Source organism: Polyodon spathula, chromosome 9 (genome assembly GCF_017654505.1).
Source record: "Polyodon spathula isolate WHYD16114869_AA chromosome 9, ASM1765450v1, whole genome shotgun sequence".
NCBI classification, from domain to species: Eukaryota; Metazoa; Chordata; class Actinopteri; order Acipenseriformes; family Polyodontidae; genus Polyodon; species Polyodon spathula.
The window spans coordinates 35,001,297-35,017,286 of NC_054542.1; the positions used below are offsets into that span (position 1 = coordinate 35,001,297).

Genomic DNA, 15,990 nt, shown 5'->3' on the forward strand with positions numbered 1-15,990 from the left:
AGGTGGAGCTGGAGAGACAACTGGAGAGGCAGAGAGAGCTGGAGAGGCAGCGCGAGGAGGAGCGGAGGAAGGAGATCGAGAGGAAGGAGGTGAGCGTTGCATCTTTTGCTTTCCGAATGACAAAGTGCTTGTATATATTGGATTCACATTTGGTAGACCATTGTATTCTTTGATTCTGTAATTATGTCAAATGTAAAAAAAAGACATTTTTACAAAGCTACCATCATTGCAGTAGTGAGTTTTGTGAAATATGGTATAAACAGTGCATTTGTTAACATCTCATGGCATTTATTTTTGACATTTTGGAAGTAATTTCAAGTTTCATTTTCAAAAGCACTGTAAAAATGTATATTGATTATTTGTGATTTACCAACTAGCAGTCTGGCACAATTATTTGTTTACCTTGCTAGACAACGGCTAAAGACACCCTTGCTAATTATCCGTATTTATTGTGGGTTTCTATTTTGTATCATGGGGTTGTATTTTTTAAATTGATTTTTATTGTATGCTTTTAAGTAGAGCAGATGTTCTACTAATGAAACTGTCATGAAAATAAATAAATTCAATAAAAAAACCTTCTGATTACTGAAGGCATTCACCTGGTCAAAGTTTGAGGGGAGGCTTTTTTCCAGCTGACGTGTGTTTTTCTGTTCACAGGCTGCGAAACGAGAACTTGAAAGGCAACGTCAACTTGAGTGGGAGCGGAATCGACGCCAAGAGCTGCTCAACCAGAGGAACAAAGAACAAGAGAACATTGTGGTCTTAAAAGACAGGAAAAAGACGCTAGAATTTGAATTGGAAGCTCTCGTAAGTGATTTCCATTCCAACACAGACTGTCATCACCCATAGACCAAACAACTGAAAACAGTGGGCTTTTAAATTGTGAACCTTGTACGTTATCATGGCCTCATTTGCATCTTTAGGTGTTCTATTTATTCATCGATGTGAGGTGGGGGAAAAAAATGAAACCACTATAGTTTAGTAGTACTCATTTCCTTTTCCCTAGCAGTCCCTGTAGACTTGTAATCAATGCTACTGCAATCAAAGGAACTGTATAGCAGTCAGAGCCTAGTGAATGTCTTTGTTTTAATGCCAGCAGTATAAGATAAACATACTGGAAGAAACTTGACCACAGCAGCTGTGCACTTGATGGTGTTGGCTGCTCTACTAGGAAAGGGAAGAAAATGAAATACTGTTTTAACACTAGAACCCCCACGGTTATACTCCTACCTAAAACCACCACCGGCAGTCATCATGATGGTTACATTTAACAGCATCAATATTAAAATGAAAGACAAACTATCAGATACAACTTAAGTTTTATTCAAGCACATCATATCAAACAACTGCACAGCCGAAATGCCATGTTTAAATGAACAATTAAACATAAAAGGGTTTATTTTCTAACTTGCACTACTTCAAAAAATGAAAAACTATAATAAAATAAACATTTGAAAAGAAAGTCTTGTTTTAAACAGGTATGTGTACATACAAAACTGTAAAAACAAAAGTAGTTTTTGATTTAAAACAGAAGTAACATGTTTTCTCTGACTGTCACTGAATCCAGGTTGAGCTGCTGCTTTGCAGTTTTTTGATCGAAATGTTGCTGCCGAAGCTTTGTGGCTAGCTTCAAGATGAAATCTCTACTACTGATATTTTCCCTGTTGCATTCCTTGCACAAAACAAAAGAATTGATGGCTGCCAGGTCCAGTAGAGATAGGCTTGTATATAAAAATAAATGAAAATATTATAGGTTATATTCAAAATAAAAACATGTGTTATAAAACGCAGTCAAAGTGACTGCTCTGGCGATTCTAGATAGAGGAGACTATAACTTTTTATTTTTATGATCCTGACGTTCAAACGCCATCAGGGTATTTAATAGATGTGTTTAGGAAAAGTCATGAATGGACAATGGCGTATCTTTCACATGCGTAATGTGCAATTTGAAATTTTAAAAGTGAAAACCGTCAAAATGACTGCCATGGCAGTTCTAGTGCTAAATTACAACAGGGCTCTCTACGGCATGGTGCAGTAGGTAAAATAGCTAAGATGTCCACTGTTTCCAAGTCTCTGTTGGAAGAGCAGTCTGTCATGAAGGTAAGCCAAATGTGGTTGAGTGTTTATAGGGAATGCTCTTTTCATTCCACAGAATGATAAGAAACATCAACTGGAGGGGAAGCTGCAGGATGTCCGATTCCGTCTGTCTGCTCAGCGGCATGAAATTGAGAGTACCAACAAGACAAGGGAGCTGAGGATCGCTGAAATCACATATCTTCAGCAGCAGCTACAGGTAGGAGCTCTGCCAGCTCATTAAGGTTTGAGGGAATGTGTTAAGATACATTATCGAACAAAATGGCAATTTGCTTATACTTGTACCTATATGTGGGACTATATTAAATAAGTTGGGGAAAAAAAAACATTTAATATCTACTAGACATCCACCCTTTGACATTTATTAATATGGTCCTTTATCAATTTTATTATCACAACATTTATATGCTGTTATGTAGTAGTGCAAATTTAGATACCTTTTTACCCCCCATGTGTTGCATTTGCAGTTATCTTCAGCCATAGGGGCACTTCTAGTTATACAGAGGTACACATTCTATTTAAAGTTATCTGTAACCTAGGAAAGGTAATGCCAGCCAACAAAACGGAATGGATGTTATGTTTATTGTGAAATCCCTGTATTTGCTGTTATTGCTCAGTTTAAATTGTGACCCATTGTTTGCGCAGGAGTCTCAGCAGTTGCTCGGAAGGTTGATTCCAGAGAAGCAATCCCTGAATGACCAATTAAAGCAGGTGCAGCAAAACAGTTTACATCGTAAGTATTCACCTGTGATCTTTTTCACATACACTGTGCCAGAATTCTGAGCATATGGTTTTAGGAGCGTGACTGGGGGAGAGGGAGACTTCAGGCATCTTCCATGACCATCACAACCCCTCTATATCAATCTAATGGAGCTTTTTTTTTTTTTTTTTTTTTTTATGAACTAAAATCCTTGCCTACCTCTGCACCAGTTGTTTAAAAAATAAAATGATGACTGAATGAATTTAAATCGCAGCCACGTTGTGCCAAGGCTGTGATCAGGACACACAGTGGCCCAACCCAATATGAGGTACAGGTTATTAGGTACCAATCAGGTGGCCAGACAGTGTATATAAATCTCAACCAATAGTACAGTGTATGATCTGTATACTTTTAATTGCAGGAGATACCCTTCTGAGCATCAGAAAAACCTTAGAAATGAAGGAGTCCACTCGACAGCAGCTGCGAGGCCAGCTGGACGAGGTGGAGAAAGAGACGCGGTCCAGACTGCTGGAGATCGACACGTTCAACAGTCAGTTAAAGGTATTAGTCTGGCTTCTGTTCTTCCAGCATTCTTTGTTTATTTGGCTATTTGTATACAGGATAGCTCCTCTGCTGTTGTTCACAGGAAGGCTTCTGCTGGTATATAATGTCACTTTAGTAGGGAATAGGTCGTAGAATTTGCACTTCGACATGTGCACAGTATTGCATCATTCTTGCAGAAGATGGCAACATACAACATTGTTTAGATTATTTGATATGAATGAATATATACACACACACACACACACACACACACACACACTACTGTGCAAAAGTTTTAGGCAGGTGTGAAAAAATGCTGTAAAGTAAGAATGCTTTCAAAAATAGACATGTTAATAGATTATATTTATCAATTAACAAAATGCAAAGTGCGTGAACAGAAGAAAAATCTAAATGAAATCCATATTTGGTGTGACCACCCTTTGCCTTCAAAACAGCATTAATTCTTCTAGGTACACTTGCACACAGTCAGGGATTTTACTGCAGCAGATGAGACATATCATGCTTACTTCCCTTTGCAATTGGAAGATGTCCAGCAATGCCATCAGCTCAGAATTGGCAGAAAACAGTGACACCCTGGTACACCCATCTACTGTCCGGAGAAGTCTGGTCAGAAGTGGCCTTCATGGAAGACTTGCGGTCAAAAAGCCATACCTCTGACGTGGAAACAAGGCCTAGCGACTCAACTATGCACGAAAGCACAGGAACTGGGGTGCAGAAAAATGGCAGCAGGTGCTCTGGACTGATGAGTCAAAATTTGAAATATTTGGCTGTAGCAGAAGGCAGTTTGTTCACCGAAGGGCTGAAGAGCGATAAACGAATGAGTGTCTGCAAGCAACAGTGAAGCATGGTGGAGGATCCTTGCAAGTTTGGGGCTGCATTTCTGCAAATGGAGTTGGGGATTTGGTCAGAATTAATGGTCTCCTCAATGCTGAGAAGTACAGGCAGATACTTATCCATCATGCAATACCATCAGGGAGGCATCTGATTGGCCCCAAATTTATTCTGCAGCATGGCAACGACCCCAAACATGCAGCCAAAGTCATTAATAACTATCTTCAGTGTAAAGAAGAACAAGGAGTCCTGGAAGTGATGGAATGGCCCCCACAGAGCCCTGATCTCAACATCATTGAGTCTATCTGGGATTACATGAAGAGAGAGAAGCAACTGAGGCTACCTAAATCCACGGAAGAACTGTGGTTAGTTCTCCAAGATGTTTGGGCCAACCTACCTGCCGAGTTCCTTCAAAAACTGTGTGCAAGTGTACCTAGAAGAATTAATGCCTAAAACTTTTGCACAGTACTGTGTATGTGTGTAGTAATTATATATGTAATTATAATCTCTCTCTCTCTCTCCTCTCTCTCATATATATATATATATATATATATATATATATATATATATATATATATATATATATATATATATATATATATACACACACACATACATACATACAGTGGCTTGCGAAAGTATTCACCCCCCTTGGCATTTTTCCTATTTTGTTGCCTTACAACCTGGAATTAAAATTGATTTTTTGGGGGTTTGTATCATTTGATTTACACAAGATGCCTACCACTTTGAAGATGCAAAATATTTTTTATTGTGAAACAAACAAGAAATAAGACAAAAAAACAGAAAACTTGAGCGTGCATAAGTATTCACCCCCCCAAAGTCAATACTTTGTAGAGCCACCTTTTGCAGCAATTACAGCTGCAAGTCTCTTGGGGTATGTATCTATAAGCTTGGCACATCTAGCCACTGGGATTTTTGCCCATTCTTCAAGGCAAAACTGCTCCAGCTCCTTCAAGTTGGATGGGTTCCGCTGGTGTACAGCAATCATTAAGTCATACCACAGATTCTCAATTGGTTTGAGGTCTGGGCTTTGACTAGGCCATTCAAAGACATTTAAATGTTTCCCCTTAAACCACTCGAGTGTTGCTTTAGCAGTATGCTTAGGGTCATTGTCCTGCTGGAAGGTGAACCTCCATCCCAGTCTCAAATCTCTGGAAGACTGAAACAGGTTTCCCTCAAGAATTTCCCTGTATTTAGCGCCATCCATCATTCCTTCAATTCTGACCAGTTTCCCAGTCCCTGCTGATGAAAAACATCCCCACAGCATGATGCTGCCACCACCATGCTTCACTGTGGGGATGGTGTTCTCGGGGTGATGAGAGGTGTTGGGTTTGCGCCAGACATAGCGTTTTCCTTGATGGCCAAAAAGCTCAATTTTAGTCTCATCTGACCAGAGTACCTTCTTCCATATGTTTGGGGAGTCTCCCACATGCCTTTTGGCGAACACCAAACATGTTTGCTTATTTTTTTCTTTAAGCAATGGCTTTTTTCTGGCCACTCTTCTGTAAAGCCCAGCTCTGTGGAGTGTACGGCTTAAAGTGGTCCTATGGACAGATACTCCAATCTCCGCTGTGGAGCTTTGCAGCTCCTTCAGGGTTATCTTTGGTCTCTTTGTTGCCTCTCTGATTAATGCCCTCCTTGCCTGGTCCATGAGTTTTGGTGGGCGGCCCTCTCTTGCCAGGTTTGTTGTGGTGCCATATTCTTTCAATTTTTTAATAATGGCTTTAATGGTGCTCCGTGGGATGTTCAAAGTTTCGGATATTTTTTTATAACCCAACCCTGACCTGTTTGGAGAGCTCCTTGGTCTTCATGGTGCCGCTTGCTTGGTGGTGCCCCTTGCTTAGTGGTGTTGCAGACTCTGGGGCCTTTCAGAACAGGTGGGGTGGGTGGGTGGGGGTGTGTGTGTGTGTGTGTGTGTGTGTGTGTATATATATATATATATATATATATATATATATATATATATATATATATATATATATATATATATATATATATATATATATATATATATATATATACTGAGATCATGTGACAGATCATGTGACACTTAGATTGCACACAGGTGGACTTTATTTAACTAATTATGTGACTTCTGAAGGTAATTGGTTGCACCAGATCTTATTTAGAGGCTTAATAGCAAAGGGGGTGAATACATATGCACGCACCACTTTTCCGTTATTTATTTTTTAGAATTTTTTTACACAAGTTATTTTTTTAATTTTACTTCACCAATTTGGACTATTTTGTGTATGTCCATTACATGAAATCCAAATAAAAATCCATTTTAATTCCAGGTTGTAAGGCAACAAAATAGGAAAAATGCCAAGGGGGGTAAATACTTTCGCAAGCCACTGTGTGTGTGTGTGTGTGTGTGTGTGTGTGTGTGTGTGTGTGTGTGTGTGTGTGGTATATATATATATATATATATATATATATATATATATATATATATATATATATATATATATATATATATATATATATATATATATATATATATATATATATATGTGTGTGTGTACAATTTTGCCTTGACTTTGATAGCTACTACATGCCACCTGTCAAAGTTAATCAATGACTACAGCAAAAACATTTTCTAAATATCAGTAAAATGCTGTGGACAGCTAGATTGATGACTCTCCTCCCAGGACAGCGATACACCTCAGTAAGCTTTTCTGTTACCTTTGTTGTGTGATGGTCTGAAAAACCTGACATCCCAACCCTTATTGTTCTGTTCTAGTTTAGCAAGCTGGTGCTCTACTGTTCTGGAACAAATTTTAAGTTGTTTTGCAAGCTACAAATCTGGAAAATAAAATGGGTTACGCATTCTTGGTCCTAGGCTGTCCTTGTAGAACCAATAACCGCTACCTGTTTTTCTTTCCTTTTTTCAGTTTTGCGAGTTAACTTCCAACCTATAACTTGAAAATGAATGCATGATTAATTTTCTGAAAATCCCTCACACAAGTAACAGGAAATCTAAGATATAAGATGACACAGGAATTTGATTCCAAAATCTTTTAGCATCTACTAATAACAAATATGTGCCATTTCACATATAATTGAACACTAGGAGAAGAGATGGAAACCTGCATGTTTTGTTGATTCACAATCTCTTGCGTTCCTGTATTTTCACCCTGTCTGCTGTCCTGTCTCTGTTCTCCACTTGGCTCTGCCATGATGATGTAGGCACTGGGTGGGTTCTATCATGTTCACACAGCCAAGCTAGAGAGTCTGCAGCAGCAACTGATGATGGAGGAGCAGTGGGTGCCAAAGGTAGTAACCAGCTAACTGCTGGCTATTCTGCTTGCAGTGTGCCAAATGCAGGAATATTTTAATCCGTTTGTATTTTTGCACAGCTAATCCATGCAATGGAAATGGTAACTCAGTAACATGCGTTTGATCTGACTTTTAACATGAATTAGTAGAAACTGGATCCAGTCTAACAATGCTGTTCATACTCTGGGGTTGATCCGGACTTGATTCACCCGTACATCGGTACGTCTGTATGGCAAGTTTTCTTCCGTGTAAGAAATGCATATATTACATTTTTGTCCAGCACAGATTATAAACACAAGAATATTGTGCCAGATTATTGAGTAGTACAATGCCAATGGAGTCCAGATCACCCCTTGACAGTCGCTGTGTATTTTAAAAATAAATAAATAAATAAAATAAAATGTAGATGTAGGTGGCTTCTAATTTTGTTGTTGTTGTTGTTGTTGTTGTTGTTGTTGTTGTTATTTTTTTTAACATTGCTTCCTGGAGCTATGTTAAAAATAGGGAGGGGGGGGGGGGGGGTCATCAGTAATTTATTGCATCCGGACTGCAGAATAATACATATTTAACCCAAGGGTCACTATTACAGTATGAAATAGTGTGGCTGCCCTAAACAAGTGAAGTCACAGCAACAGTACTTTGTACGGTAAAAGAATACTGGTACATCTCCAAAATTGAATCATGTCATGCTAACTAAAAGCCAAACGCATTTGAGCTGAAATTTGTCACTTTGACCTTTTTAGTCTTGTGTGATCTTTTTTGTGCAAGATACCATCTTTCTATACATCTAATATCTGTACTTCTTCCAACCTGGGGCTCTGCTGTAGTTGTGATTCTATATTTAATTAAAAAAAAAAACAAAAAAAAAAACACTGCATTACCAAAATACCGATTTTTTTTTTTTATTTTTATATTTTATTTATTTATTTTTTTTCTTCTGGATTTAGAAAAGACGGTGAAGTTTTTATTTCTGGTGTATCCCCGCTTTTTGTTAAACTTAAGCATTTTTATTTCTTCCAGTCTTGGACTGTGGACGATGTTGTACTGGAGTGCCTGTCTTCCCTCCTGGGCTGTGTCAACCACTTAGACTTCTATCTGAAGGTTTCCCTGTTCTTAGCCGGCCGTGCACAACTCTCTTTGAATGCATTTTCAAAAAGAGTGCTCACCGTCCTCGGCAGATTCGCTTAGATGCGCTTCAATTCCATGAGCTTGCTGTGTAAGGCTTCTTCCACACTTTGCAAGTGGTTTGTAGTTTTGAAGGCATTGGCTTACAGCAAAACTTTGAATCAGGAAATTAATTGATGAAAAAGCCAGCTGTTATAACCAAAATGTTTTTTTTTTTTTTTTTTTTTTCACGATTGAATTAAGTGCTTGTAATTGCCAGCTTGACAGCTTTGCAGATGACTTTGTCTATGGAACAGCTTCTTCCCAGCCTGCATCATCCAGCCATTGTGCATTTAAGAACTGCGCTCGGACCACTAGAAAGTGGTTCACATAGGTCTCCCATGTGCAGAAATAATCTTTTTTAAACCTTGAGGAAGTTGAAAGCTTTATATCCTATTGCAGATGCACTGTGCTGCCCAGAGTTTTCCCCCACATTCGCATTACAGATCCAGAGTTAGCTCAGGTATCTTGTTCATATATTGTATTAACTGACTTGCACCCTGTGTTATGCATGGTACTGTTAAATGGCATGCATTGTAATTATCACGTTTTTCCCTGATTATTTTTTTTATATATATGATAAGCCTGTCTGAAGTGAAAATGTTGATGTGAAACTTAGAATAGTGTCCTTGCAGTACAGACCTGATGCTGACCCTTTAACATTGGCTTAAACAACATGCTGTATGAGAGTTCTCATAGCATGCATGATACAGTACGTATATACATTTGATGGCGAGCGATTCGTTTCTAAAACTGTGACCCGGTCGGCTTTTCCTGCAGAAATTGCGTGGTACAGAATTTGCAAGTTCACAGTTAATGTTCAGCTTGGGTTTCATAAAAAGCTTTCAAGTTCTAAATTGCGATTCAGAAATATTAGCTGTTTTGAAGAGTTTCACATTCCAAACACAGATCTGATGTTACTGTAACCCCTGGTTGGGATCTTCATGTACAGCTCTTGCTAATTTTATTTATTAACCCAAAAGTAGGTTTGCAACCTTTCTAAAATAATGATTAACAATTAGCTTTCAACTTTTTTTGAACAATGCCCGGTACCCCAATGTATTGTTAACATTTATTCCCCTGGTCACACCCTAGTCTGTTGAAAATAAAATGCAAATTTTCTCCAAAACATAGCTCAATGAAAATACTTCAGTATGGTGAACAACTTTTTGCAAACTGTAGATAAACAAGGTTTGTGTTTTTTTTTGTCTTTCTGTCTTCTATCTTTGTGAAACCTGTTTCTTGGACACCTTGCCTCCTGTGCTGTGACCTTTCAGCTGCGGTGTGTTTATTTTTTTTTAAAGGAGCGGCGCTTTAGCCTACTTGGAGCTCAATGTTCGAAAATAAAAAGGATTAGAGTTAGAGCATATATTTTATGTTTCATATTTGTTTCATACTTGAGCTACACTCCACTTTGTGTGGGCATGTATAGTGTTGATGTTTCAATATGTCTTGCAAAACTTAGGATGGTGGAATCTGATGCAAATTATGTGCTGCTATTATTATTATTATTAATAATAATAATAATAATAATAATAATAATAATAATAAGCCTTTGTCCAACACAGTTTACAAGGATCAATGCAGTATAAAGTAAGTACTGTTGTAAGTGTGAACCGGTGACCCTGTCACAAAGTGGACAAACAACTGGAACATGTGTTGGTTATATTTAAATGTTTAAGCAAGCAAAAGAAGTTGAAATAATGAGAAACTTTAAATAACACTGATTAACAACTGAATGTTAAACTAAATATAATGTTTTAAAGTAAACCAGTAAGAGTTGCTAAATGTGTTCTTTAAACTAGTAGGAACTTTTGAATGTACTGAAATGGAATCAACACAAGCGTTTGTGAGATAGCATATCCTGGGGGGAATGTTTAGAAGTAACGCAGTTTCCCCCCTCAGCACGAAAGCGAGTAGCTTGTTGGTGCTCACACAGCAACCGCCCAGACTGTGAGTTAATGTTGAATGTCTGTACTGTATTGTTGATCCCTGATTTAAAGTTTCTTTGTTGAAGATGATACCTGGAATGGTTTTTGATTGTTGAAACCCACAGGAAGTCTCTGGAAAGTCTAAACAGCTTTGTCACCTCGATAATTCAGAAATTTACAATATCCCTTAATTTTTTGGTGGCGGGGCTACAGAGGGGAGCTAAGGTCAACTTTGGAGTGGCTTCAGCCGACCCAAGCCTCCCCCTACCGCTGCCCCTAATTATAATACCATTTATTTTATTTACTTTATATATAAAGTAACAGGCATTGTACAAATCCAAAGGTCACATTTTGCAGTGACATTTTAATGTGTGAATTTATAGTATTCACACGTTGTCAAACGGTTTCTGTAAACCGTGAAAAGAACAATCTGGCAGTGCGTGACTGTCGTCTGACGACCTTTCGAAGGTTCAGAACTACCTTCGTATTCCTGGCTAATGAACTAACCTTTGAACACATCCCTACATAGTACACAGTCATAGTCTAATGTTTTTGTATCACTCTAGTTACTGTTCGAGTTAATAGATTGCCTTTACACTAATGCACAATGTAAAAAGGTTTTGGCTATTCATTAGTGTTATGAACATACCTAAACCTTGTCATCAAAATGTGTACTTTCCTGGCTGATGCATTCTGTGCATGCATAAGCGCTGAAAGAAGCAGACTCTGTAAAACCAGTAACAAGTTCTCCTGCCTGACGTCAAGTCGCATGCTCAGTGTTGGCTTTTGTATTCGCAGGAACTACGAGCGATCCACAGCAAACAGCAGCGGCAAAAGCAGATGGAACTCGAAGTAGAGATCCAGAAACAAAAGGAGCAAGAATGGAAAACTGCAGAGCTGGAACGACAAGGCGGCCAAAGGTTTTTTTATTTTAATTTTTTTTACAAAATGCTACTTTTATGGCATCCTTTTTTTAATATAAAAACACCATCATCAAAACAAAGAATAAGACTTAGCAAACAAATATAAATTCTATGTTTTTTTCCTCTGCAGTGATCTATATCTGGTACCTCTGCATACATCCCATTTACCTTTTTATAGACCTGCTGTGTTCTGTATCCCGTCTTGTCTGCTAGGAGGTCTGAGGAAGAGGAGCTGCCCCAGCAGAGAGAGGAGGCACCTCTGCCGCAGTGGACAAAGAGAGTGCATGAAGAGGACAAGCCGAGGCCAGACAATGAGAGGGATGGTAAAGACATGCAGGACAAACTCAACAAGAACTTCATGCAGCAACCAGAGCAAGGCAAGCTCCCTGCCCAGTCCGCCTGGCCCACTGCTGGTATGCCCCCTCACCTGCCACACGGCTGGATATTGCTCTGTTGTACTCATCAACTATGTCTAACCCTTGAAAATGTACCTAATTGAGCTCTGCTTGGTGGCATTTTAAGCTTGGCATTTGTTTACCAGACCAATGTTTACCTGACGTATCCCCCTCACAGCTGGGGTTCTGCATTAATAAACAGAATCACAGTTCCCTGTTAAAATGCCACCTTCACATTCTGCAAGATATTCTGTAGTTTATGGATATTGTCAGTCCTTTATTTTAACCAGAAAAGTTAGTTGAGAACAGATTCTCATTTTCAGTGATGACCTGCCCTTCGTTATGTTGCCACGCTCCCCATAGCAACAGTTTTCTTTTTCTTGAACGTGGCATGATAACAAAGGAGGGATGGCAATTCTAAGCAGCCATGCTGTGATTTAATTTTTCTATTCAATTTAAAATAGAATACAGTAAAATCGGTAATTTGATAATAGTGATAGCAATAGCTTATTGGTAGTTTTCTTAACTGTTTTATATCAGAAATAACCCTGCTCAATTATGTTTCCTAGAAAAATTGCCAGTGACTGGTTTTGATCAGGATAAAGTGAAGGTTGTGTTCTATAGAGCTCTTTATCCATTTGATGCCAGAAGCCTTGATGAAATTTCAATTCAACCTGGAGATATCGTTATGGTAAGAACCTGTAGGAGCAAGCTTGCACTTTTTATTACCAACGTCAGATAAATAGTGTTGTTATAGCTTAAACCTAATGGGGGATGGGGGGGGGGTGGGATCAACCTGACTCTTGCTCAACATTTTAACCTATTACACAAGTAATTCAACCAATAAGTCTCACTAAAATCTGTAGCTCTCATTTCCCCTCCACTTTTTAAAAAATAATTCTTCAGTTATCAGCACAATTGACTAACCAGGTTTGAAGTGAAAGCTGTGCTGTGAATTGACTGCTGTATTTTTAAACTCTGTGCTTTCCCGGTGGAGGTTAAAGGGGAATGGGTAAGTCGCATGGATTGTGTTCCTCTCAATTCACTGTGAAGCCACCCACTGTCATATCATATCATATTATTATTCACGAGGAACTGAGCTCAAATGGATTGTAACACAAAGTGCTGCAACACAGAATGGGCGCCAGGGGCTTTTTTTTTTTTTTTTTTTTTTTTTTTTTAAAGATTTTGTTTAAGTATATAGCATATTAAATCTCAGGTTCCTTTTTTAATGGGAAGGTGAGAATCTTGTATGCATCTTGTTGGACATATCCCTACTCCCTCAGCAGCATCTGTCGTCCTTTATCATTATGGTAATTATTTAATATAATTACAGTGCAAGTGCAATTTGTCAAGCTTAAAGAAACATCTTGTTGCATGTGTGTTTTACATGATCTAATAAGCACCATACAAACGGTTGCTTTGTTTATTATTTTTTAAAGCACCCCAGAATAAAATCAGGTCATTGATCTGGTTTAGTTTTCAGTCCAGAAGTCCATTCAGAGTTTCCCTTATATGAACATAGCCCCATAGACACACATGCGACTGACATTAGCCTCCTTGAGGAACAGGATTTCTATTTGTGTTTTCTAACTCCAAATATTTCTCAAGAATTGACTATTCCTTATTTATTCTGCCTTTTATGACAGGGGTAACAGGCTTAAAAGGGCAATGTAGCATAACTATAAAGCTGGCAAATGTCATACATTGTTCTCTTGTGTATACAATACTGTACCACAGCAATGGCCTAGCTCAAAGATAAAGCTGTATTTCAAAAGGAGAGAGCTACAGCACAGTAGGCTATTAAGTGTTGTGTTTAAAAATGATTTGCTTTTTTTTTTTCTTCAGCAGGCTCTAAATAGGACTAGGATAAGTAGTCTCTGTTCTTGAGACTCTTGATGGGAGTGAGAATTGACCGTTTTTCATTGTTGTGCAGGTGGATGAAAGTCAGACGGGAGAGCCTGGCTGGCTTGGAGGGGAGCTAAAGGGTAAAACGGGCTGGTTCCCAGCGAACTATGCAGAGAAGATGCCAGAGAATGAGGTTCCAGCCAATCTGAAACCTGGAGTGGGGGCTGCCCCAAAACTGTCCGCCTGTGTTACGCCAACTAGCACTGCGACACAGCCACCGCCAACAGAGCCAGTCGTGCCACCGACCATCCCTTCAACAACATCCAGCAACTGGGCTGACTTCAGCTCCACGTAAGTTTCCCTTTATTTTGAGGGAATAGATGTGCTATCCCAAAAATATACAGGGTTCATACAGGTGCTTGATAGTTCTGGTAAATTATTTTAGTTCTGCAAATGTGCAGTTTTTTCAAATGTCATAATTTGTTTTAAACTAGCATGTCCTGCATTGTTTGGAAAAGTGTGCTGCATGCATACAAATTACAGTTGTATTGTTTTTACTTACCTATGACGTCAAGTCAGGCTTCGGTGTTGGTGCGGTACATTTTTTTCCTGTATTCTGTTTCATTGCTTTATTTGGTTAATGCAGGTGGCCAACGAACAGCACTGAAAAGTCAGATGGTGACAACTGGGACCCCTGGCCCACCCAGCCCTCTCTGACAGTGCCCAGTGCAGGGCAGCTTCGGCAGAGATCTGCCTTCACGCCTGCCACTGTCACAGGATCCTCTCCCTCTCCTGTTTTAGGGCAGGTAAGCAGCTGCATCATAATACAAAAAAGTTAATTTGATTTTAGTAGTGGTAAATTCCTGCTGCATTACACAGACTTCCATGTCTTACGCAACACACTCTAATAAAGAGGCTAGTGTCTCTTCACAGTACGTTATCTTTGCCAGTTTTTCCAGGATGTCTACATTCTTTACTAATAGCTAATCTTTTTTTTTTTTTCACAAGCGAACACTCATTCTCAAAACCATGGTACACAGAATGTACATTTTATTTGACCTTTAAAACACTACCCTGGTAACAGCACTACTGGTAATAAGTGACTGATCTGGAGCAGCTTAAGCTGCCATCACTATCAGTATCTGCTTCAAGACCAATAAGATGGATATCTTAAGCTTTTATATGATGGGAAACGCCGCTTTCTTCCTGATAGGTTTGCAGTACAGTGACCATTAAGAATGTGCACAGTAAAAAATAAATAGTTTGATTTCCAGTCTTTTTTCCATGTCTCGTCAGGGGGAGAAGGTGGAGGGTCTCCAGGCGCAGGCCTTGTATCCGTGGCGAGCCAAGAAGGATAATCACCTGAACTTTAACAAGAACGACGTCATCACAGTGCTGGAGCAGCAGGACATGTGGTGGTTTGGGGATGTGCAGGGCCAGAAGGGCTGGTTCCCTAAGTCCTATGTGAAACTCATTTCAGGGCCAATGAGGAAATCCATCAGGTAAAGAACTGCATTCATTGAGTTCATCTGGATCATTTATTGGTTGATTTATTATTTACCCCTCCTTAAAAAAAAATACATACAAATAAAGAAATGGTAAGCAGGACCAATGCTAGAGAAGTTCGAAATAATAATATGGACATGACTACCTGTTGTGCAAAAGTTTAACATCTATAAATATGCACCAAACTATTATCAGTGTAACTTACTTTATTGTTTTCTGTCCTCCTCAGCATTGATTCTGGTTCTTCTGATAGCCCGCCCATCCAGAAGAGGCCAACACCTTCTCCTAGTAAACCCACTGACCCAGGAGAAGGTAGGAACACTTCTATAAATTTATGAACTGCAAATAATGCCAGGTTTGATCCTGGATTATTAGTTTTATAAACAATGCAATTGGTGGATTAATTTGCAATTCAGAATTTTGGTGGCTCGAGTCACAGAGGGTCTATTAGAAACTGAGAAATCCAGTATTAATTCTCTAGAACCTAACAGTGCATAAAGTTGAAGGGTAAAAAGCCTTGTAGTCAAACGTTTGAGAAACATTAGGCTACATATTTGATTTTGAATGTTTCAAATTAATCCACTGCACTTTTAAAGTTTGGGTATTGGTAAAAACAGGTGTTCTGATTCTTAACATGTTGTAATAAACAAATACAAGGTGGGTACATTGATACCTCAAGCATTATAACTAGGGCTTCTGATTTTCAGTTTTTAAACAATAAAACACCCTGAATA

The 15,990-nt window shown here is 38.8% G+C and overlaps 1 protein-coding gene across 3 annotated transcripts in view; it reads left to right on the forward strand.

Moving 5' to 3' along the window:
- LOC121320719 (intersectin-1-like) overlaps positions 1-15,990 on the forward strand; it is a 73,720-nt gene that overhangs the window by 35,145 nt on the left and 22,585 nt on the right. For all 3 annotated transcript variants that reach the window (XM_041259300.1, XM_041259298.1, XM_041259299.1), the window contains 12 exons: positions 1-89; positions 658-807; positions 2,153-2,293; positions 2,740-2,827; positions 3,216-3,355; positions 11,383-11,504; positions 11,721-11,920; positions 12,472-12,593; positions 13,839-14,101; positions 14,397-14,556; positions 15,047-15,252; positions 15,486-15,568. The exon at positions 1-89 is cut by the window's left edge and continues 174 nt beyond it. In XM_041259300.1, the coding sequence (XP_041115234.1) occupies positions 1-89; positions 658-807; positions 2,153-2,293; positions 2,740-2,827; positions 3,216-3,355; positions 11,383-11,504; positions 11,721-11,920; positions 12,472-12,593; positions 13,839-14,101; positions 14,397-14,556; positions 15,047-15,252; positions 15,486-15,568 (1,764 nt within the window). The remainder of the gene's footprint in view (positions 90-657; positions 808-2,152; positions 2,294-2,739; positions 2,828-3,215; positions 3,356-11,382; positions 11,505-11,720; positions 11,921-12,471; positions 12,594-13,838; positions 14,102-14,396; positions 14,557-15,046; positions 15,253-15,485; positions 15,569-15,990) is intronic.